Raw genomic sequence first — 22699 nt, forward strand, 5'->3', positions numbered from 1 at the left:
TCCTAAATGTAATTGAAGTATAATTGCAAATGAACACTGATCGTTCAATCGATTGTATATACACATACTGGGACCATGGAACTGATCCTGACCAGTTCAGCTGATGTCAGTTGAGTCCATATAAAATCCATAAAGAGACCATTAACACTATACCAGTATACCAACTGGTCCAAACTAATCCCAATTGAACACCTTAGACTCCATTTAACACAATAAAGCACAATAAACCAGCAGACCTGGTTAACTGGTTCTCTCATTTAAACTGGTACCAGCTATTTCCAGTTAAAACCAGTAGTAATCTACAAAGAAATTCCATTTCCACACTTCTCACTTTCATTCCATTTAAGATGAAATTAGCAGACAAATCAGCAGACAAAAATGTAATTATTTTTATTTACATAGATTTAAATACTTGTCAGTACTGATGAGAGTAAATTATACTGTGGGCTCCAGAATTATTCATAAATGTACACAAAAGGTACTATGAACGTTATTGGCATAAGCTTTATTTTCCAACTTGTGTAAATAGTGTGCTTTATTAATAATTGAATGGATTCAAAGCCATTTTTCAAATAAACAAAAAAAAAAAAAAAAAAAAACAGGTTTCACAATTATTTTTGATGGGATTTAAGTCTGGAGACTGAGATGGCCATTGCAGAACATGGATGTTATTTTCGCTTAACTATTTCTGTACCTGGCACTTTGTTGAATTAATTGTGCAATTGATCTTAAATAGTGCACCTGGACCACTGGCAGCAAAATATCTCCAAACCATCAATAACCCACATCCACATTTGACAATAGGTATGAGTTGCTTTTCCTTGCATTCCTATTTTGCCGCCAAACATGTAAATGGTGCATATGGCCATACCATTAAATTTTGGTCTCTTCCAGTCATAATTTCAATGAGGTTTGGCAAACCCCAAATTCTTGGTTTTGTTTATTGTGCTCAGTAAGGGCTGTCTTCATGCCACCCATCCAAAGAGTTTGTTGGTATGAAGTTGTCATTTATGGCTCTTTTTGAGACTTGGAGACCCCAAGATACAACCAGTCTCTACAATTCATAAAATGTTCTCCTTCACCATCTTACTCACTGTGGGAACAACATGCACTTGAGTCCTCTTCCTGGCAAGTGCTAAATGGTACATGTAAACCTTTATGTATTTCTTGGACCCATTACCAGACTTGTGATGGTCAATTACCATCTGCATCTTCTGAGTTGACAGTTCTTTTGGCTTTTCCCATGCTGATGGATGACAAAGGAATTTTGCATACTTCTTACCTCATTTAACATTTACCATTAGCTCATTTTTATACTCTAGTGAAACAAAAAGTGACACAATATAGTTATTTTAGATTATCTAAATAAAGTACATTTGTATTGCCAGTTTCACATTGTTTGATTTTATTTACAATTGTTAGGGGTGCCAATAATTTTGTCAGATGAACAGAGAATAAAAAACAATAAAAAAAACATTGAAACATGAGAATTCATGTTTTTCTTTGTTATGCTTGATCATAACATATAGACTATTATATAGATAACATATAGATGTTGTTTATTATGTGCAGCCTTTTTTCTTCATTTTTATAAAGGATGCCAATAATTCTGGAGCCTACTGTATATGAAATAGTAAAAGATTGACAGTTGACAGTTGTAGGATTGTTACATAACATCACAATGGAGTTACACGTTATAACACTAAACATGATTGTTGCATTGTTAAAGATGAGGAGAAGAAGGGTTAATCAGAACATTCACTCAGTGAGCACTTTATTAGGTATTTATTAGACTTATTTTCTTGACTTATTGGTCTTCTGCTGCTGTAGCCTATCCACTTGGAGGTTTGATGCGTTGTGTGTTCAGAGATGCTCTTCTGCATACCACTGTTGTACTGAGTGGTTATTTACATTACTGTCACCGTCTCATTCTGACATTTCGTCTGAAAAACAGCTAAACCTCTTGACCATGTCTGCATGCTTGTATGAATTTAGTATGGATTTGGCTGATTAAATATTTGCATTAAGAAGCTGATGTACATGTCTACCTAATCAAGCACTGACTGAGTGTATATTGTGCGATATAAATAGAGGTAAATAAATAAATATGTATTCTCTGCTTCCTTGCAGAATGTCAAGGTTAGGTTTTTGTATAGTCCCTTGCACCTGTAGAAAATGATAAATTCTATAAAATTGACTTGTGAAGGTCACCCACCCCCACATACACACACACACACACACACACACACACACAATATTACCTAAATGGCTCTGACACACAGATTTTTTCCAAAAGACAGGCACACAAAGACTGAACAAATTCTAATGAATTAATCATATTATATCATAACACCCACAATCCCATTAATATTATATGACAGTCAAAGTGAATTTGCAATTCATAAAAAAAAGAAACATTAACATACGTAGCACACTCTAAGAAGGCTAAAAGCACTTTAGTTACAGCCAGTGTAACATGGTGAACTCTACCTACAGGACACTTGGTCCTAACACCTGCGTTTTGTGGCAGTTTAGGTGGCAGGGATAGAACGTCTGGTTTTGTTTTGGGGAACGCAGTCACAGTGGTCAACATCAATCTCACAATCTGACATCTTGGGGTAAAAAAAGTCTGGAAGAAAAAAAAACAAGACAAAGAATTGTGGTTGCTCATTAAAGATTGTATTGAGGGGGCTCAATTAGGTTAAGGCACCAAGCTATGGTACATGCATGAGTCTGATGGCCTAGGATCGTATCTGGATGGCCAGGGTATGGGAGGGTTCAATCCATGGGCGCTCGTGGGTGGACAAAGTGTCTGCGACCTGTCCCTGGACTGAAAATGATAATGACAATTTTGGACAGTGGACAGTTGTCCTGTACTTTTGTACAATAACAGACAACCATCAGAAGTGTTGCAGAGTTGTGATTGGTTGACTGAAATGAAGACAAAATGTTGCCAATGGCGAGGATACAAGCTTACTAGGCTACTTATTTTTATGAAAACGTTTTGTTTTTCTTACGCTGATGACACCCAACTCTTTATTTCCTTCCCCCCCGACACCCAAGTCACCACACAGATCTCTGCCTGCTTGGCTGATATCTCTGCGTGGATGACTTCCCACCACCTGAAGCTCAACCTTGCCAAAACTGAGCTTCTCTACATCCCTGCTAAGTCCTCTCCATCAATCGACCTCTCACTGACTGTTGAGGACTTTATAGTTTCCTCCTCCCGTATGGCAAATAATCTTGGGGTGTCTCTTGATAACTGCCTCACCCTGGCTCCACAAGTATCCTCCACTGCCAGAACCTGCAGGTTCTTCCTCTACAACAGGGGTGTCCAATCTTATCCAGAAAGGGCCGGTGCGGGTGCAGGTTTTTGTTTTAGCACAGGACTAAGACAGCTGATTCTACTCATCAAGGTCTTGATTAAAGCCCACGATTAGTTCATTTGTAGAATCAGCTGTCTTAGTCCTGTGCTAAAACAAAAACCTGCACCCACACTGGCCCTTTCTGGATAAGATTGGACACCCCTGCTCTACAATATACGCTATATCCATCATCTCCTGACGGAGAAAGCCACCCAGCTCCTAGTCCAGGCGCTCGTCATTTCCCGCCTGGATTACTGCAACTCCCTTCTAGCCGGTCTCCCAGCGTGTGCCATCAAGCCCCTCCAGCAGGTTCAGAATGCTGCAGCCCGCCTGATCACCAGTCAGCCCAGGTTGGCTCATGTCACCCCACTTCTCATTGGCCTCCACTGGCTTCCTATTGCCGCACGCATCCGATTCAAGGCCCTAGTGTTGGCATTTCAGGCTGCTAAGGGGACTGCCCCACCTTACATACAATCCTTAATCACTCCCTACTCCCCAGCTAGACCACTCCGGTCTGCCAGCTGTGGTCGCCTTATGGTTCCCTCTCTACGTGCACCTGGTGGTTGAGCTGCACGTTCACGCCTGTTTTCTGTTCTGGTTCCTCAGTGGTGGAATGACTTGCCTACCACTGTCAGGACAGCAGAATCCCTCCCCCTATTTCGACGCAGACTCAAAACACACCTTTTCAAACTCTACCTTAGTCCTCCCTCCTGATTACCCCCTGCCCCCCCTTTCTGATATCCCTATCCTCCTTGTCTAACCCCAAAAAAATATATATAATAATAATTTGCACTTATGGTGACGACTATATGTTTAGAACAGCATTCCATGTGTATTTTCCTAGTTATGGATGTGATGCTTTGACTTGTGGTAGAACCTATGCACTTTGGATTAAAAGCGTCTGCCAAATGACAAAAATGTAAATGTAAATGTTTGCCTAGCTAGCTAGCCCTCTCCAAGGAATCGCCACCTAAACATTGTGGAGGGTTTTGTGTGTCCCGGTGATCCTGGGAGCTATGTTGTTGGGGGCACTAGCCTTAGCCCCCAGTAGGGTCTCCCAAGGCAAATTGGTCCCGGGGGAGGGGCCAGACTACGAGCGATTCAAAGACTCCATGACACGGCCTCACAAGTACCAAGATCCCTTGCCCGGAAAAGGGAAACCGGGGCCTCCTTCTGGAGCCAGACCCAGGAGGGGAGCTCATCGGCGAGCATCTGGTGGCCGGGCCTTATCCCATGGGGCCCGGCCGGGCACGGCCCAAATTGGTCACCTGGAGTCGCCGCCCTATGGGCTCACCACCTGCAGGGGTCGGCATCGGAGTCGGGTGCTTTGCCCAGCAGGCAGTAGGCAAAGGCGGGGATCCGGGCGCGCTGATCCTCGGCGTCGCAGACTGGTTCTGGGGACGTGGAACGTCACCTCTCTGGTGGGGAAGGAACCGGACCTAGTGCGGGAGGCGGAGCGGTACCAACTAGATATACTTAAGCTCACCTCCACGCACAGCACTGGTTCCGGAACCAAACTCCTGGAGAGGGGCTGGACTCTGTTCTTTTCTGGCGGAGGCCCCCGTCTGTGAGGTCTTCAACTACCACCTCTGGAGGAACATCTCACGCATCCCTGGGGGAGGCTGGGGACATGGAGTCAGAGTGGGCCATGTTCAAAGCCTCCATTGCAAAAGCGGCAAGCAGGAGCTGTGGCCAGAAGGTCATCGGTGCCTGTCGGGGCGGCAACCCAAGAACCCGCTGGTGGACACCAGCGGTGAGGGAGGCCGTCAAACTGAAGAAGGAGGCCTTTCGGGTTTGGCTGGCCCGGGGGTCACCTGAAGCAGCAGACGGGTACCGGGTGGCCAGAAGGGCTGTGGCTTCGGCAGTCGCTGAAGCAATAACCCGGGTATAGGAGGAGTTTGGGGCGGCTATGGAGAAGGACTTTTGGTTGGCTTCGAGGAAGTTCTGGCATACCATCCGATGACTCAGAAAGGGAAAGCAGGGCTTGTCTGCAGGGGAGGAGAACTGCTGACCCAGACTGGGGATGTTGTCGGGCGGTGGAAAGAGCACCTTGAGGAGCTTGAGGAGCATGGTTCTCTGCCGGAAAACGGTGGATTGCTCCCTCCGGGTTGGGAGACCGTCGTGGTGAAGAGGGAGCTGAGCCGGAAGGTGAAGCTCTCGATTTACCAGTCGATCTACGTCCCAACCCTCAACCTTGGTCACAAGCTTTGGGTAGTGACCGAAAGAACGAGATCACATATACAAGCGGCTAAAATGAGCTTCCTCCGTAGGGTGGCTGGGCTCAGCTTTAGAGATAGGGCGAGGAGCTCGGACATCTGGAGGGAGCTCGGAGTAGAGCCGCTGCTCCTTTGCATCGAAAGGAGCCAATTGAGGTGGTTCGGGCATCTGATCAGGATGCTTACCGGGCGCCTCCCTTTGGAGGTTTTCCGGGCTTGTCCAACTGGGCGGAGACCCCGAGGTAGACCCAGAACCCGCTGGTTATATATCTCTCCTGGCCTGGGAATGCCTCGGGATCCCCCAGGAGGAGCTGGAATGCGTTGCTGGGGAGAGGGACACCTGGAATACCCAGCTTAGCCTACTGCCACCGCGACCCGAAAATGTGGGTGAAAATGGATGGATGGATGGATGGATAGCTAGCTAGCAAAATGGACGGGTTTGTGGAGAAGCTGGTTGCTATAGTAATAATGTGCACTGTCGCTGTAAAAACTATAAATGCTAAACATTGTCAGACACATTTCTGTCTGTAAACACTTTTGTCAACAAATCATAAATCAGCCTTGTTTGTGCAAGCTTAGCTGCAGTCTGTAGTGTGAAAAGAAATGGGAAAAAAGTATAAGTGGCCATCATTAGTTGCCATACATGTAGGCTTATAGCACATGCTTTTTATCCAGAGTGACATCCATACATGTATGTATGGAAGTTAGGGATATAGGGAACATGCAAATCTAATTCCTAACTCAGCGTGGACGGGTTCTTGGAGAAGCTGGTTGCTATAGTAACAATGCGCAATGTCACTGAATTATAAATGCTAAACATTGTCGGACACAGTTCTGTCTGTAGACACTTTTATCATACAACACTTTGTCGACAAACCATGAATCAGCCTTGATTGTGCAAGCTTAACTGCAATTTGTGTTTTTACAACCAATATCAGTAGCGCATACATTTACGACATACAAAGTACCAAGTGCAAGATGGAGATTGAAAATATTGCTTTATGTACTAAATGGGTCTGAGGGTATAGTGTTGGAAGAAGCATAAGTGGGGGGTAGTAAACTCACAATGCATTAGTTGACACATTAGTTGTTTTTTTTGGGAATTATCATCCTTGATCCATTGACAGGGACACTTTGAACACCCTTGGGGCGACATTGGCTCAGGCGGTAAAAGCAGATGTCTGGTAGTTGGAGGGTTGCCGGTTCGATTCCGGCCTGGGTATGTCAAAGTATCCCTGAGCAAGACACCTAACCCCTATGCTCCTGACAAGCTGGTTGGAGCCTTGCATGGCAGCCAATCTCTGTAGGTGTGTGTGTGCATATGAATGGGTGAATGAGAAGCATAAATTGTACAGCGCTTTGGATAAAGGTGCTATATAAATGCCAACCATTTACAATTTACCTTGTTTAATGGAAGGATATGGAACACATCTGTCTGCCATGCAGTCCCAGATCAGTCCAGTGGCACACCGTCTCCGAGAATCCTCAGACCCTGGGACCCATAGCACAGAGTAACACCTGACAGAAGCAGAACAAGACACACTCTCATACTACACATGAAAATGCACAGTCTGCTGGAGATGTCTGCTGGGAAGTCAGAAAGTGGGCTCAAGTTCTGTTTCAATTAAAAAGATTCTAAGGAAATCATCACCTATTGTACGTGCAGTGATCTGAGATTATACCTGAAGACTGGCCCTCTAGTCTGTTTCCATAAACTATTATTATTCTATATCCTATATTATTATCTGTGGGTTTAATAATACAACAGCAGTAACTACAAAAAAGAACGATTCATCTAAGTTCCATAACTGAACTGATAGTATAGTACAGCATGTTGCTGGATGTGCTTGTTTCCTTTGCAAGATGAAAATCACATTAATCTGGAATGTCATTTCAGACAAGGAAATATAAGATTATGCTTCTTCATTTGTGTACATGGATGATAATACCAACAGTCATCATAGTCATTGTCATAGCCATTGTGTGAATTACGGAGGGATGGCATGACACTTTCACTGTCAGGACTCACTGTAGTCACTGTAGGAGATTCGTTCACTGTAATCTTTCCAGATATGAAGGAGAGAATATCCAAATGTGATCAGAGTTAAACAGCTGCTAACATTAAAACTTCAATGTTGAGGGAACCTTTGTAATAGATGAGCAGTTGAGCACATAATTCTACATACAGTGGTGTGAAAAAGTGTTTGCCCCCTTCCTGATTTCTTATTTTTTTTGCATGTTTGTCACACTTAAATGTTTCAGATCATCAAACAAATTTAAATATTAGTCAAAGACAACACAAGTAAACACAAAATGCAGTTTTTAAATGAAGGTTTTTATTATTAAGGGAGAAAAAAAATCCAAACCTACATGGCCCTGTGTGAAAAAGTGATTGCCCCCCCCTGTTAAAACATAACTTAACTGTGGTTTATCAACCCTGAGTTCAATTTCTCTAGCCACACCCAGGCCTGATTACTGCCACACCTGTTCTCAATCAAGAAATCACTTAAATAGGACCTGCCTGACAAAGTGAAGTAGACCAAATGATCCTCAAAAGCTAGACATCATGCCGAGATCTAAAGAAATTCAGGAACAAATGAGAAAGAAAGTAATTGAGATCTATCAGTCTGGAAAAGGTTATAAAGCCATTTCTAAAGCTTTGGGACTCCAGCGAACCACAGTGAGAGCCATTATCCACAAATGGCGAAAACATGGAACAGTGGTGAACCTTCCCAGGAGTGGCCGGCCGACCAAAATTACCCCAAGAGCGCAGCGACGACTCATCCAAGAGGTCACAAAACACCCCACAACAACATCCAAAGAACTGCAGGCCTCACTTGCTTCAGTTAAGGTCAGTGTTCATGACTCCACCATAAGAAAGAGACTGGGCAAAAATGGCCTGCATGGCAGAGTTCCAAGACGAAAACCACTGCTGAGCAAAAAGAACATTAAGGCTCGTCTCAATTTTGCCAGAAAACATCTTGATGTTCCCCAAGACTTTTGGGAAAATACTCTGTGGTCTGACAGGACAAAAGTTGAACTTTTTGGAAGGTGTGTGTCCCATTACATCTGGCGTAAAAGAAACACTGCATTTCAGAAAAAGAACATCATACCAACAGTAAAATATGGTGGTGGTAGTGTGATGGTCTGGGGCTGTTTTGCTGCTTCAGGACCTGGAAGACTTGCTGTGATAAATGGAACCATGAATTCTGCTGTCTACCAAAAAATCCTGAAGGAGAATGTCCGGCCATCTGTTCGTGACCTCAAGCTGAAACGAACTTGGGTTCTGCAGCAGGACAATGATCCAAAACACACCAGCAAGTCCACCTCTGAATGGCTGAAGAAAAACTAAATGAAGACTTTGGAGTGGCCTAGTCAAAGTCCTGACCTGAATCCTATTGAGATGCTGTGGCATGACCTTAAAAAGGCGGTTCATGCTCGAAAACCCTCCAATGTGGCTGAATTACAACAATTCTGCAAAGATGAGTGGGCCAAAATTCCTCCACAGCGCTGTAAGAGACTCATTGCAAGTTATCGCAAACGCTTGATTGCAGTTGTTGCTGCTAAGGGTGGCCCAACCAGTTATTAGGTTTAGGGGGCAATCACTTTTTCACACAGGGCCATGTAGGTTTGGAGATTTTTTTTCTCCCTTAATAATAAAAACCTTCATTTAAAAACTGCATTTTGTGTTTACTTGTGTTGTCTTTGACTAATATTTAAATTTGTTTGATGATCTGAAACATTTGTGTGACAAGTGTGACAAACATGCAAAAAAATAAGAAATCAGGAAGGGGGCAAACACTTTTTCACGCCACTGTATGTCATGAAATTCATACATATTTAACATAGTGACAGATGTAAGTGTATTTCTGAATTTAGGCTCACCCTTTTCTCCTTTGAGGGCGGGTGTGTCTCCTGATAAGGGGTGGTTCCAGGCATTTACACTCTGTGTGATTCGCCACCTTTATCAGAACAGGTTCTGGGCCCTGCTTAAATGGTATCACAGTCAGAAGCTGCATGGAGACAAAGAAGACAATCCATTCCTTAAACACAGTGCCACTCCAACAGAATTTACTGATTACAGCTCAGTTATTTATTGAAACATTTCTTTCAGTTTTTACATGGGTAACCAGAATTATTATTCTGTAACATAAGCATAACATATACAAAAGCAGCATGATAATATTTAAATAATATAAAGAAATCATTAAACATAACTAGAAAACACTAGATAAAGATTTACCATTTTCTACTGTTCTGTAAAAATCATTCTGCCTACCATTGCAATTGTTTACTGTCAGTGTTTTTGATAAGAAGAGCATGAACGTGGATGTACACAGTATGAGGGTGACGTGGCCTTGTAGGCTCATTTAGAAAAAAAATGCAGTTCATGCTATTCATAGCATTACCCTACAGTCTCCATGACAACACGCCTGAATTATGATGAGAATTCTTGATTTACTGTGAAAATAACAAACATAAACCTAGCCAGTGCTAACATGTGTTGGTACGGCATGTAGATACAAACCGTAATTACAGCATTGTGATTAAATGTAAATAAAGAACAGTGCTCACTGTTTTATTAACATAGGTAGTACTTGTATTTCTGCATGTGACGCCCTCCTTGTTGCAGCAGCCGTTGCACCGGAAGACAGCGACACAGGGTGGCTTGAAGAACATGCCCGTGTTAGTGCCCAGCTCCTTGGCAACGTCCACACACATCTCCCTGGGCATGCACTGGGTCCTCTGCCACTCATCGTCAATGGCTGCCAAACATACAACCAAGGTTCCCACTCAAATCAAATGTAATGCACAATCATATATCAAAGATTAGTTGGAAGACAACACTTACTTTGTGGCTTAAAGGCCCACATGCATATTTTCCTATTTTTGAGCTTTTCATATTATCCGGGAGCTTTTGATTTTTGTTCCATACTGATCCAAGTAAAACAATTGCAATTTTGGTAGAAGTAAGCATATTTTAAAATGTTAAAATATTGTAAAATGATTCCCCATTTTTCGGCCATTTTAGATACTAAAACCAGTAAGAGAACAGTGTGTGGGCCTTTAATACTTGCAGGTGCCAGCAGGGGTTGATAGAAAACAATTAGATGCAGATCTCTACTGACTGAATCCTCCCCCAGGTGACGCAACTGGTAATTATGTGTCACCCAGAGGGGTTACCTGCAATGTTTTTAAGGGGAGAAAACTGTTAAATATTTTGTTTCAAAACTTTTGTTTCATAAAAGACATTTGATTAAAAGTAAGTTAGCAAGACAGATGGATACATCTTGCTTGCTGTAAAGTTATTTGTAAATACTTTCCATCACTTTTCCATGACTTTCCACAATTAGGATTTTCAAGAACCTTGTAAGCCACACATCCACCTGACAATGGTCCCAAATACAGTCAGCTCTAATTTCAGAATTAATTTCAGGCTCTGACCCTCTGTTACATTCTTTAAATATACAGTACATCATAGTGGACAATAAGCATATACTGTACGTCAACAGAACAACCTCTACTGACATCTGCAAATGATACAGTAAATACAGGTTATATATTATTTTACTTTTATTTATTCAGGGAAGGCAAGTTGAGAGCAGAGCCCTCTTGTTGCCCTGAGTAAACAGAGAAGCAACAGCGGTTATGAACAAATACAAAATAAATAAATAAAAGAAACAACAATCAACCATATTATGAAAAACAAGTACACTCTTCCAGTATCATATTATTCAATAATAATTTCAACTGAACTACTGATATGAGTTCAACTGAGAGTTCTGTCCATCATTCCACTTTGGTGTTTTGACAGTTTTCCCTCACTGTTTTAACACAGGGAATATCCAGCAGCAGACATTCCTGTGTACTTTGCAATAAACAGGAACACCTATACACCTACTTATTCATGCCAATCATGTGGCAGCAGTGCAAAACATGGAATCATGCAGATACAGGTCAGGAGCTTGTGGAATCCATGCCACGCAGAACTGAGGCTGTTTTGAGAGCAAAAGGAGGCCCTACTCAGTATTAGCATTGTGTCCCTAATAAAGTGGTCAGTGAGTGTAGTGTACAGCAATTTGTTCTAAATGTATCCCCTCTAATAGATCAAAGGGCACTATGATAAATAGCATCCAGTGGTTTAATGATCAAGAAAGCCGAAAGCAAATGCATAATGTCCCCATATTGTTAATAATGTTAATTTATTAGTTAGTTCCACAATGTGACTTTTAAAAGACAGTTTATCATTCAGCCATATTCATAAATATTTATAAGATTATATATTTTGAATTAGAATCCCACTATTCATATTTATGACTAAGTCATTAATATGAAGAGAGAAAAGAAGGCCTAAAATGGATCCCTGCAGTACCCTTTTCTAACAACAAGGAAGTTAGATTGGTGACCATCAGCGACTATAGCTTATGAGTAAGGTAAATCTAAAACTAGTGTCAAATACCTTTGATGGGTCAATGAACAGGCCAAACATTCTTGTTTTCCAACCAGAGGACAAACTATGTCATTCAATACTCTACAGACAGTGGTCATTGCGCTTTAACCATGTCGAAAACCAGATAGAAGAGTTCAAAACACCATATTCAGATAAAAATGGCAATTGTGTATTCACAAGCTCTTCAAACTGTTTGCTAAGCGTGACAGTTCTGAAATAGGGAGATAGCTATTTGTATGACTTGTGTCACCACTAGGGTTGCCACATTTGATTTGTGAAAAACAGGGACATTTGACGCGGGGCGTTAAACCATATTTGCAAATATACTATGTTAACAATTGTAGAACTCCCTATTGCCTCTCTTACCTCTCTTTGGCCTGACATAGATGCACTTTGTGGCAACCAGAGAGGGAATCAGGGAGATGTGCATACAATTTAGAGTGAGACACAAGACCGTTGCAGTTTTAAGCACTCAAGGGTGCGTTTATTCACAAAAGGTTGTAGCTACGTTGTATATCGTTTTTTTGCTGCTGGTGGCTCGTCTGATTTTGTTCTCTCGTCCTCCTCGTCCGTCTCTCCCCCCATTTTATAAAACCGACAAAATAAATCAAAAATAAATCAGAAGTATTCGGCGATTACCTCTAGGCTAGTAGCTCGCTGAACTTTCCCACGGTGGGGTTGTTGAAGTGAATCCACGCGCCAGACTGACAGCCCATGCAGCAGTTGCTGGGTGATAAGGTAAACTTTCGTATTTTTACTACCAATTAAAAATAAGTATAGATATATGACCAATCGTCGCTGTGTTTTACTAACTTTTTTTAACCTGTTTACAGACACGGGATTGGATGTCTAAACGTAAAGAGGAGATGAAACCGGTTTTATTTGGAACAAAAAACCAGGGACAATTTGTGTCCCGGGAAAGAATAGTCATTTTCCGGGGCAGTCGCTCAAAAAAGAGAACAATCCCGGGAAAACCAGAACCTAGTCACCACCTGTATGTAGCGGCAGCACATAAGCTGATTTCCAGCCTTTAGGAATACTGCCAGTAGTGATAACCAGATTGAAAATATCTCATCTCATTTACACAAATGCCTCTTTACTGGAGCTTTCTAGACACCTAAGATGAAAAGAGGGCAGGGGCATTGCCACAACCTCTCATGGCTCAGCAGCCATGTGAGAGGTTGCGGAAGCCCTGTGCTCACCTTTGAGGATCTCCAGGCTGTAGGAGGCTGCGGCATAGCGTGTGGAGCGGTGCGATCCAGCTGAGGAGGAGAAGGAGGAGGAGGAAGTAGAGCGGTGCTCGGGGTGTGAGGGCGACTCCAGGTGCTTCAGCTGCATCCGGCACTTCCACAGCTTCCAATCCGGGAAGTCCGTCAGCATCAGCAACTCCTCCAGACTGCCGGCGGACCTCACATCCTTCTCCCACTTTTCCTGGTTCTCTGTCTGGGGTGAGCCAAAGGGGTCTGCTGATATTTTTTAGTTACAAATATAGATAATTGTGAAAGAAAGGCTTTGCACATGTGCCTATCATTTTGATATAGTAGAGATAAGACATTGATTTGGCACAAAATGACATACAGTAATTATTGAAAATGCCAGTTGTGCTGAAGGGATCATTTGCACTTGAGCTTATTTTAATTGAAACACTCCAATTCTGCTTAAGGCTACCTATCCTCCACAAGAGGGAGACATATTAATTTGTATTTAAATACATTATTGTGAAACTTCACACATGGACTGACATTTAAGTTACAGTAGACTTCAGGTTCAATGGTGTGCCGAGTCAGATTAATGAAATAATGCAATCTGCTATATATAGCATTGTTATTAATTAAATATACATATGTAGGTTACTGGTATCCATATTATTTTGATGACATGACTGCGTTTGACTGAATAGTTGTAATTCATTGAAATGTTTGGGTATAAGTAAAAAATGTTAGATTTCTTCTATTTTTGCACATACATAACACTGAATGGTTTCATATTTTAGACAAAATGTAATATGAGAAAACGGGAACCTTCACATCAATGTGGAGGAATTTTAGCCCACTGATTTAATTCAGAGAACTGATTTAATTTAGAGAAATTTGTAGGTTTTCAAGCATGAACTGCCGGTTTCAGGTCCTGCCACAGCATCTCTATTGGGTGCAAGTCAGTACTTGACTGGGTCACTCCAAAACTTTCATTTTGTTTCTTTTCAGCTATTCAGATGTGGACTTGACTTTGTGTTTTGGATCAATGTCTTGATGCGTAACCCAATTACACTTCAGCTCCAGCTCACAGACAAATGACCAGACATTCTCCTGAAGAATTTGTGGTACAGAGCAGAATTCATTGTTCTTTCAAGTCATCCGGGTCCCGAGGCAGCAAAACACCCCCACACTATCACAGTACTACCATATTTGACTTTTGGTATGATGTTCTTGACATGAAATGCTGTATTTGCTTTACACAAAACATGATGGGACCTGTGTCATCCAAAAAGTTCAAATTTGACTCATCTATCCATAGAACATTATCCCTGAAGGCACCCTGTAGGAAATGTGCTTTATAAATTAAGTTTGATTGATTGACTGATTGCTACCATTACCATCACACAGCTGATTATCATGATTTACGAAGCAATTTCTTTTAAATGAAGGTTAAGTGTTTAAAATGTGTTGTTTTTAAAAGGTAATATTTAGATAATCCTTTGTTTTTCTTCAAAAAAAGACCAGCGTTCATTCTTTGTCATTACCAAAACATGTTGTCATTACCATCACAATGTATTTTTTTTTATAGAAAATGTTGTTTTTTATCTCGGGTCTACTTACAAATATTTATAAAATGCTTCTCAAAGAACTTTGGAAAACTTTGGAAAAGCACCATAATATTAAAATTACTTTTTGTTTTTCTGGCTAGCGAGCTAAGATAGAAAAATATTTTGTGATCTTGTAAAAAGATTATTACTTCCAAAGAGGGCAATACTACCGCTTAGTAGTGAGAATACCCAGGCAAGACCAGCAAATGTTAGCACTGATTGCTGACGGGTTTACAAAATCCTTCCATTAAAACACCATTCTTTCAAAATTTAAAATGGAAGTTAGAGCAGCACTAGCTTCCGGCCTGTGTCTCATATTGCAAACTTCTGCACTTGTGTTCTTATAAGTGTAACTTACAAGTGCACCAAAAAGTAAACTACTTAGAATGCAATAACTTAGAAAATCTGTTAATTTGAGACGCACATGATGTACTATACTGTCATGACTCTTCTGACAGTAATCTGACATGCATCCAACAAGCAGCAGCAAAAGTGAAAGTTAGCTAGTTAGCTATGTTATAGCAGAGAAACATATTTGTTGTACAAAAATGCTTAGAAGTATATATACTTAGGTTAAGACGAGAGAAAACGCGGCTAATGTTAGTCATCTCCAGTCAGTGACATTAGCTAGCATATGTAGTTGTATGCCGTCATTAGCTGCTGCAATGTACTTTCAGCTAGATAGCTTACATTCCTTTATCTCTGATGGAATATTTTAAAATTCCAATTCTTCTTCACTGTCAGCTCTGAAAACATACTGATTACTGGGAAAGGAAAGGTGCTCCAAGCCGACTTTGGGATTTTTCTGTCCTCCCAAGTACTGTACAACAAGAGAACTTCCGGTGAATTCGACGCACCAATTTTTGAACTTGAGCTTGGGATGCACTTGAATTATGCACAAACAAGTCCATAAGTCTGCAATTGACCGATCCAGTATGGTAATTGACCGTTGCCTCTTTGCAATGACAGCTTGGCAAGGTTTGCGAGCCCACAACCTTGGTCAACCTTGGCTCGGTGCCCATGACATTATAATTAATTGTAATTATAGAGATAAGCAAACCGATTTTTATCATTCAAAATGCTAAAAAGATGTGCCTGGGGATGTGCAATTATGTGATTGTATGCAAGGTGTAGCATTTTTTCCTTTTCCCAAGTTAAAGAGACATTTTTGTAAATGTTCAGGTTCAGCTAGGCTAATGTTATGTGCGAGACCTCATCTGAACATCTCCAAAGACACCCCAATTCTGTTTACAGATAACTAGTATTCAGTTAACAGTCACATTTAATCTACTCATGTAATGTCTGCCACTTTCACTTATTTGATTGACTCAATATAGAAATATACAATATAAGCCTATATGAGCTCATCAGCTAACATTAGCCACTCAACTGGTTAAGGTTAATGTTGGTGAGACTAACTAGATTACCGCTGGATGTCTGCATGTTACTGCCAAATTTGCCCCAGCTTGTTTGATATCTTCCCAGTCTAAAAGTGACACTTGCCAAGACTTGCTCTGCACAGTCACAGGCTAATCACAAGTGACAACAAAGTACAGTGCTGAAGTAATGTAAACAAAGCAGCTAATGTTATATTCAAGAGTGGCATATGAAACTTCATAATGCTAGACAATGATTTAATAGATAAGACAAATTTTCTATTGATACTGTTTTTCCAGGTAGCTGGAGTAACTTGGTGAGCAAAAGTCAGAATCCTGATGTCTAGAGGGGTGGACATCTAGTTTAAGAGCTGTTTTAACAAATACAGATTATATCCCAATAATCCCAATATACACTGGCTATATAAGGATATAGCCAGGGTAGCTACACCAAAGTTGTCAAGTAAAGCTTTCAACCAAATGTATCACCTGACTTCATCACAAAAAATAGTTGTACCATAATGTTACTTTGTTCACTTTGCATTTCTTCCAAGAATATTTTTATTCACTAGAAAGTATGTTGTCATTATCAAAGCACCTTGTGACTGGAGGCCCAAATGAGGAGTTCAATAGAATAATGTAAGGCTTGCTGTTGGCTTGAAGAAATGGTATCTGATCTCCAGCAACAATCTATTATTTATTGCAGTTGCTGGCTTAATGTTATGGGTAGCGCCGTCTTGGAGCAATTTTTTTGACCGAGGTTGCTAGAGTGAGCGGAGCTTAGGAACGGTCAATTTGAGACACAACCATTTATTTGATCGACATATAGTCAATACATAATATCACTGGTACACAATGACGTAAAATCTTGCTTCCCAGGAAGTGGTATGAAAATACTTAAGTATTACAGTTGTATACATTTTTTGTAAAATATACTTTAAGACGTCTTTGTATGGTTATGAAGAATTGACTAAATTGAGAATTCTTTTTGGATTTCAGTCTTTACAATCCCCCAAAAAAGGTACAAATTCCAATACAATAAAGGGAGGCTTTGTGGTAACTCAACGAGGTTTAAAGATAATCACTTTTTATTGGGTCGCATAACGGTCAAACTTTCTTTGGCTGGTGCCATCTCCACCAATAAAAAGCAGTGTCCGATCAAGAAGCATTTCACGTTACTAAACCTTTCCCTGCTGGATGACACCTTTATGAAATGTTTATAGCAGACTTGCTTTATATGATACTTTAATTAATCTAAGATTTGGATCAAGCAAGCCTTTTCAATCAAATTACCTAAACAGTCTACCTGATAGCTTGTCTGATCACAAATTTGAGCTAGTTTGCTAACTTGCCTGTACGTGGAGCTTTGCTCCGGTATCCTTTTGAATTTTCACAATCCACTGACAACGGATTACTGAATCTTGTGCAAAGTGATGAAAGGGCATGCCTCAGCCACTTTATGTCCATTGATAGGAGCAACATTCTGTGTTACAACAGCCTGAGGTATGGGTAATCTGGCTGATACACTCAACACTTGAACTCGCTCCCGTGTTCCGTTATTTAGTGCTGCTCTTAAAATGTTTTTGGCAGTTTTTTTGAGTGTCATGCCCAACACCACACTAAAGCAGAGGCTGATGCACTAAAATTCACAGGTAACTCTCATGCTTTTTGCGTGAGACTCACACTTTCAGGCTGTGTCTCACGTCAGCACATTTTTTTTTACATAGAGGGCAATGCATCTCACGCTAAAAATATGATTTATTTCGGAGGGGAGCATTTAATCTCACGCCAAGACAGCTGAACTGGTAATCATACATTTAATTTCTACTGCTTAAAAACTGCCAATGACAAAAGGACATGTATTTATAGCTAAAAAATACATGTAATACCCTTAAACTTTTGCCGTAGCCTTGGGGCCCCCAATCTTAATCTGGTCTTGATTATACTTATACAATGCTCTCCAAAAATATTGGAATGAGACAGTGTAATTACTTATTTTTGCTGTATATTCAAATGGTGTTTGGATTTGAGTACAATATTATTATATGGTATAAATACGGTAAGATAAGATATCGCACAACAAAATTTCAATGTGCAGTTTGTACAGGTTCTGTACAGAACAGTGGAGGCTCCTCCATAGAGGTGGAGGAGGCCTGGCCTCCCCAATAATTTGAGAGAAGAGAGAGATTTAAAAAAAACAATAAATATATTTATTTTATTTATTTATTTTAACAAAAAACATATTTTTTATTTTTTATATTCATATTATTTTAGTTTTGTTCATAAATCTAAATTTTCCCATGGCTAAAACCCAATATTGCAATTGTAAAGCAACAGGCCAGATTTCCCTATCAGTTTGTATTAAGGGAGGCCAGGCCTCCCCTAGGAAATTAGCTTTTCATAGAAGTCAATGTAATGCATTTTTTTTCATGCCAATATGTGATTGGCCAGATCACTGAAAATGGGTGGGCAACGGAGGCCTGGCCTCACCTTGCATTGTGTCCAGGGCTGAAAGATTGACATTTTGTTCGTCCAATCACATGCTACTGGTTCATTTGGAATCAACTATCCTTTCCTTTCCTATTCAACACAGAAGCCATTTTGAGAATTCGCTAGTCACTTCAGTCAAACAAACACTCGCCATAGTGGCTACGAGTGTCCTATCAACTTGTGAAATTTAGAGAACACCCCTGGCTATCATGCCTGGAGTTTATAGCTCATTTGGCCAAACACTTTTGCTTAAAACTACCTCGGAAGTCGGCGAGATTCTAGCGCAATTTGAGATCTTGGGCTGGAGATATGCAGATTCCAGATACTAGGGAGTGAGAATGACATTCAATAGGTCATGTTAGACACCATTTGGGATTTATTGAACAGTTTTATTTTTAATGTAGTCCATTTCGTTTTATTACAAGTCAATTTAATAATCTTCCATATCAAATTACTGAATTGTTGCTCTGTGAGGAAATTCACTCTAAATACAAATAGAGTGCTGCCCTCTAGTGGATAACGTTAACGTTAGATAAAGCCAACTGGAACCATATTTTTACATATTTTATATTAAATATATTGAATAAAACTACATATGATAAAGAAAGTGTTATCTTATCTTTTTTATATGCTAAACTTGATTAAATTGGTGATTACATGTTGAAGCTGTAGAAGAATGAAAAATGTAAGCTAAACAAAATTGTTTTTAACTACATAATTAAAATTCCTGCCTTTTACACAAGTTCACTTGGCATTTATATTACATCCAAATGTCATTTCTCAGCTTAATTATCAGGCAGGCTCATAGACTTACAGCAATGTCATTTCTTCAGGAAGGCACAAGGCTAAGCTCTGCACAATGAATTTCATCAGCCAGAACTTTCTGACTGTAGCTTACACTCCAAATAGTATGCCTTTGGCCAGCACAAAGACAGATAAGAGAACAGGGAACATTCCATCGCGAGTGAAGTGAGCAAGCGGAAAAAAATGGCCTCCTCAATTCTGGAAGTCACCAGCCTCCACTGGTACAGAATATATGGGGAAGAAAATGTGCTGTACAATGTTATTTTTCCTCTCCGACAGAAGTTCTACTTCTTTCAATATGAAATATAAAAACACAGGCCTTTGGACCTGGGGAAGCAGAGTTATATAATGCAGGGAAAAACCACCAAATTTAGACCCGGACTGCCTGGAACCATGGTGTTAATGGAAGAATAATCTGTGAACTACTGATGACTTGCAGCTGTCTGTGGGAGCGCTTGATGTCAAGTACCATCAGAAATTACGTGTGCCACAAACGCCCTTCTGTGGTCCACTGCAGAATGTTTACAATTGCAGCATACACCATAACACAGCTGTGCAGTAAACATGTTCAGACCAGAACACCAGTATTTGCAATGAGCTACTGTGGAGAGCAGTAATGGGCTAATGCTGGGGAAACAAGTACAGGAGGGACTGTAGAAAGTATGTTGCTAAGGTTTCTTTCCATTAGGCAAAGGTGGTCTGGCTGGGAAGTTTCCAATTTTTTTTTAGTTTGTGAAACATGCCATATTGATTAGAGTTCCTTCATCGCTAATGTAAATGAAACTAAACAAATAGTGGGCTTGTTTATATATGTCACATAAGCAGAGCCATGCCTTCCACCAAAAAAATGAAGACAGGATGCAAATGTCCAGACATGCTGTGGGTTTTTATAAATATTAACCAAATTTCATCACAAGCAAGTTATTGCTTTGCACATAGGGCTATCCCATTAAAATGTTTTTGTGGAACGAAAGAAGAGGTAAATGCAGCCATCATTTACAAGATAGGAAACCCACAGAAAGGATGGAATAGTTAAACAGCAGAAGCCTGGAACAGGAACAACTGTCATGCAATATTAAATCTGGGCTGCTGACAGACAGCCCTGTTTTGGGCAATTTCCCCTCAGCCTGTGTCGCAACATGATATACTCTGATCCATTCAGCATGTTTAGGGCTGAGACAGGCTGCTTCCACTTAAACTAGACAAAGGCAACCGAAAAAGAAGGAGGGGAGGGGTCAGGGAGTTTTCCCAATTGCAATTTAAGGCTGGGAAAAAAACAGGAGCTAATTAGAAGCAGGGGCCACAGGGGGATGGGTGGGGGTGGGGGTGGGGGAGGGCGAGGGGGTTGGAGACAAGGAGGGGCTGGATGTGTTTGAAGTTCAAAAGCTTCGCTCCCTCAGGGTGCTCTCACGCACATTCGGTCATGGCTTCAACTGAGCTCTGCTACGTTACGCTCTGTTAACCAAAACCCAAAGATGTAGTATTGCCTCCTAATCAGATTCACAGTGTTCCTCTTTGAAATGATGTGCAACACTTACATGTTACAAGAAACAACAACAACAATGCCACAAAAGCGTTTTTCTTTTTAATTCTTTAACCAATGACTATTCATATTCATGACATACATTCATGTTTATTTTCTCAAATATTCCTGACCTGTGGAACTAAAAACTGAATGTGGTGGTATTTTACCTCATTGGTACTGGGGAACCAACTTAAATTTAACTATGCTATTTAAGCATTTCCACATCATAAACAGCTCAAGATATATTCCCTATAGCTGTTCTCAAGACACAATTTTACTTACATTAATTCTCCGAGATAGTAGGAGACTGCAGGTGACATAAAGATAAAAAACATCAACAATAAATTTAAAATAAACTTTTGAAACATTATACGTATAGCTTTCTATGGGGTTTCATAGTTTGTATATTTCAAAGGGACAGGTAAATACCTTCAAACTAGGGTCCAGGAGGATCAATTTAATTTCCCATATTTATTCTATTATCAGACAAATATCACATTTCTAGTCAGAAATGTATCTGAAATAGTCTTCTAAGGTATCGGAATTATATCATCATAATACTTAAAGACTACCACATGATTTACAAAAAATAAATTGCACAAAATACAAACAAAAACCCATATACTATACTTCATTGTGTACTATAATTCCTTTTTAACTAATAGATACTGCCTAGTCTGGTAATAGCTGAAATATATCATCCAAATATTTAAGACAGATTGATGCATGCAAGCATTTCCTCTTACTCTGTGAGTGCCGTGGTCCTCCCGCGCCAGGAGCTTTGCACAGGAAACCACCAGCAGCTGCACCACGATGCCAGAGTGTATCTTCATCACTGCTGTTGTCTCCAGGAAGCACCCTGTACTGGGATCAGACTGAGAGGCGTGGCTTCACTCAGCAGGAGATGCAGACCCAGGCATAGAAGGGGACACAGCTGAGCTCTTACAAATCTGCGCATGAGCAGAGGGTGACGGTGACCTGTCAGCAGGAGTACAACCCAACACTGAGGTTAAGAGAGCGTGGCCAAAGTTCACTGGGACTGCCTGAGGTGCTGGCTGCACCAGTGTCTACATGCTCCCCTCATGACAGCTGACTGAGAAAGGGGGAAGCCCATAACAGACTTCCAGCAAATATCTCATCCGAGTCTTTAGTTCCAAGTTCCTTTGGTCACACATGGAAAAATAGGAACAGCTTGGAGGGCCAAAACCAACGAAGAAGGGTGTGAGACCTACTCCGTAGTCAGTTCCCCTCCTTCATAGTCCCAGTTGTTGTCTGCCGAAATACCTTGCCTTCCAGAGTTTGATTAGCTCTCTCACTGTGCTCACAGCATTTGTTTTACCCAACTTCTATGCACTCTTAGAGGAGCATGTGTTTTAAATGTGACCCAGACCTCAGTGATAGCCCAGTCTTTTTTGTTAAATTCTGGCTCCAATCCCACCCAAGCTGATTGCCTGGAGAACAGTGGGAGGAGAGTACTTGTGATTGGTAGAGCAAGACATAATTCTTCTTTGGCTGAAATGAGCTGGAAATATGAGATGGGCCTTACCACTGCATCAAACTGCTTATGCTGAAGGGCACTGAAGAAGAGAGAACTACTCACACTGTTGAACTCAAAGTGTGCTGTAACCAGTGGTGTGTCATCTGTGTGTTATTGTGAGATAATTACACT

At 40.9% G+C, this 22699-nt stretch overlaps 1 protein-coding gene across 1 annotated transcript; it reads right to left on the reverse strand.

The window, feature by feature from the left end:
- Positions 1-375: 375 nt before the first annotated feature.
- Positions 376-21863, reverse strand: vegfd (vascular endothelial growth factor D). The gene is made up of 6 exons (XM_061233946.1): positions 21777-21863; positions 13235-13475; positions 10157-10347; positions 9467-9594; positions 6984-7099; positions 376-2629 (listed from the first exon to the last, which is right to left on the reverse strand). Exons 1-6 carry the CDS (start codon positions 21861-21863, stop codon positions 2532-2534), a joined length of 861 nt encoding a protein of 286 aa, XP_061089930.1. The 3' UTR covers positions 376-2531.
- Positions 21864-22699: the final 836 nt, after the last annotated feature.

This window comes from Conger conger, chromosome 3, assembly GCF_963514075.1.
Source record: "Conger conger chromosome 3, fConCon1.1, whole genome shotgun sequence".
Classification (NCBI taxonomy): domain Eukaryota; kingdom Metazoa; phylum Chordata; class Actinopteri; order Anguilliformes; family Congridae; genus Conger; species Conger conger.

What these genes read in the sequence shown, in the direction of transcription:
- vegfd (XM_061233946.1), bottom strand. Translation starts at nt 21,863, where the DNA reads ATGAAGATACACTCTGGCATCGTGGTGCAGCTGCTGGTGGTTTCCTGT. An exon ending in CAGCCTGGAGATCCTCAAAG is followed by an intron (nt 10,348 to 13,234) that starts GTGAGCACAGGG and finishes TATGTTTGGCAG; the next exon opens with CCATTGACGATGAGTGGCAG. An exon ending in CTACCTATGTTAATAAAACA is followed by an intron (nt 9,595 to 10,156) that starts GTGAGCACTGTT and finishes GTCTCCATGCAG; the next exon opens with CTTCTGACTGTGATACCATT.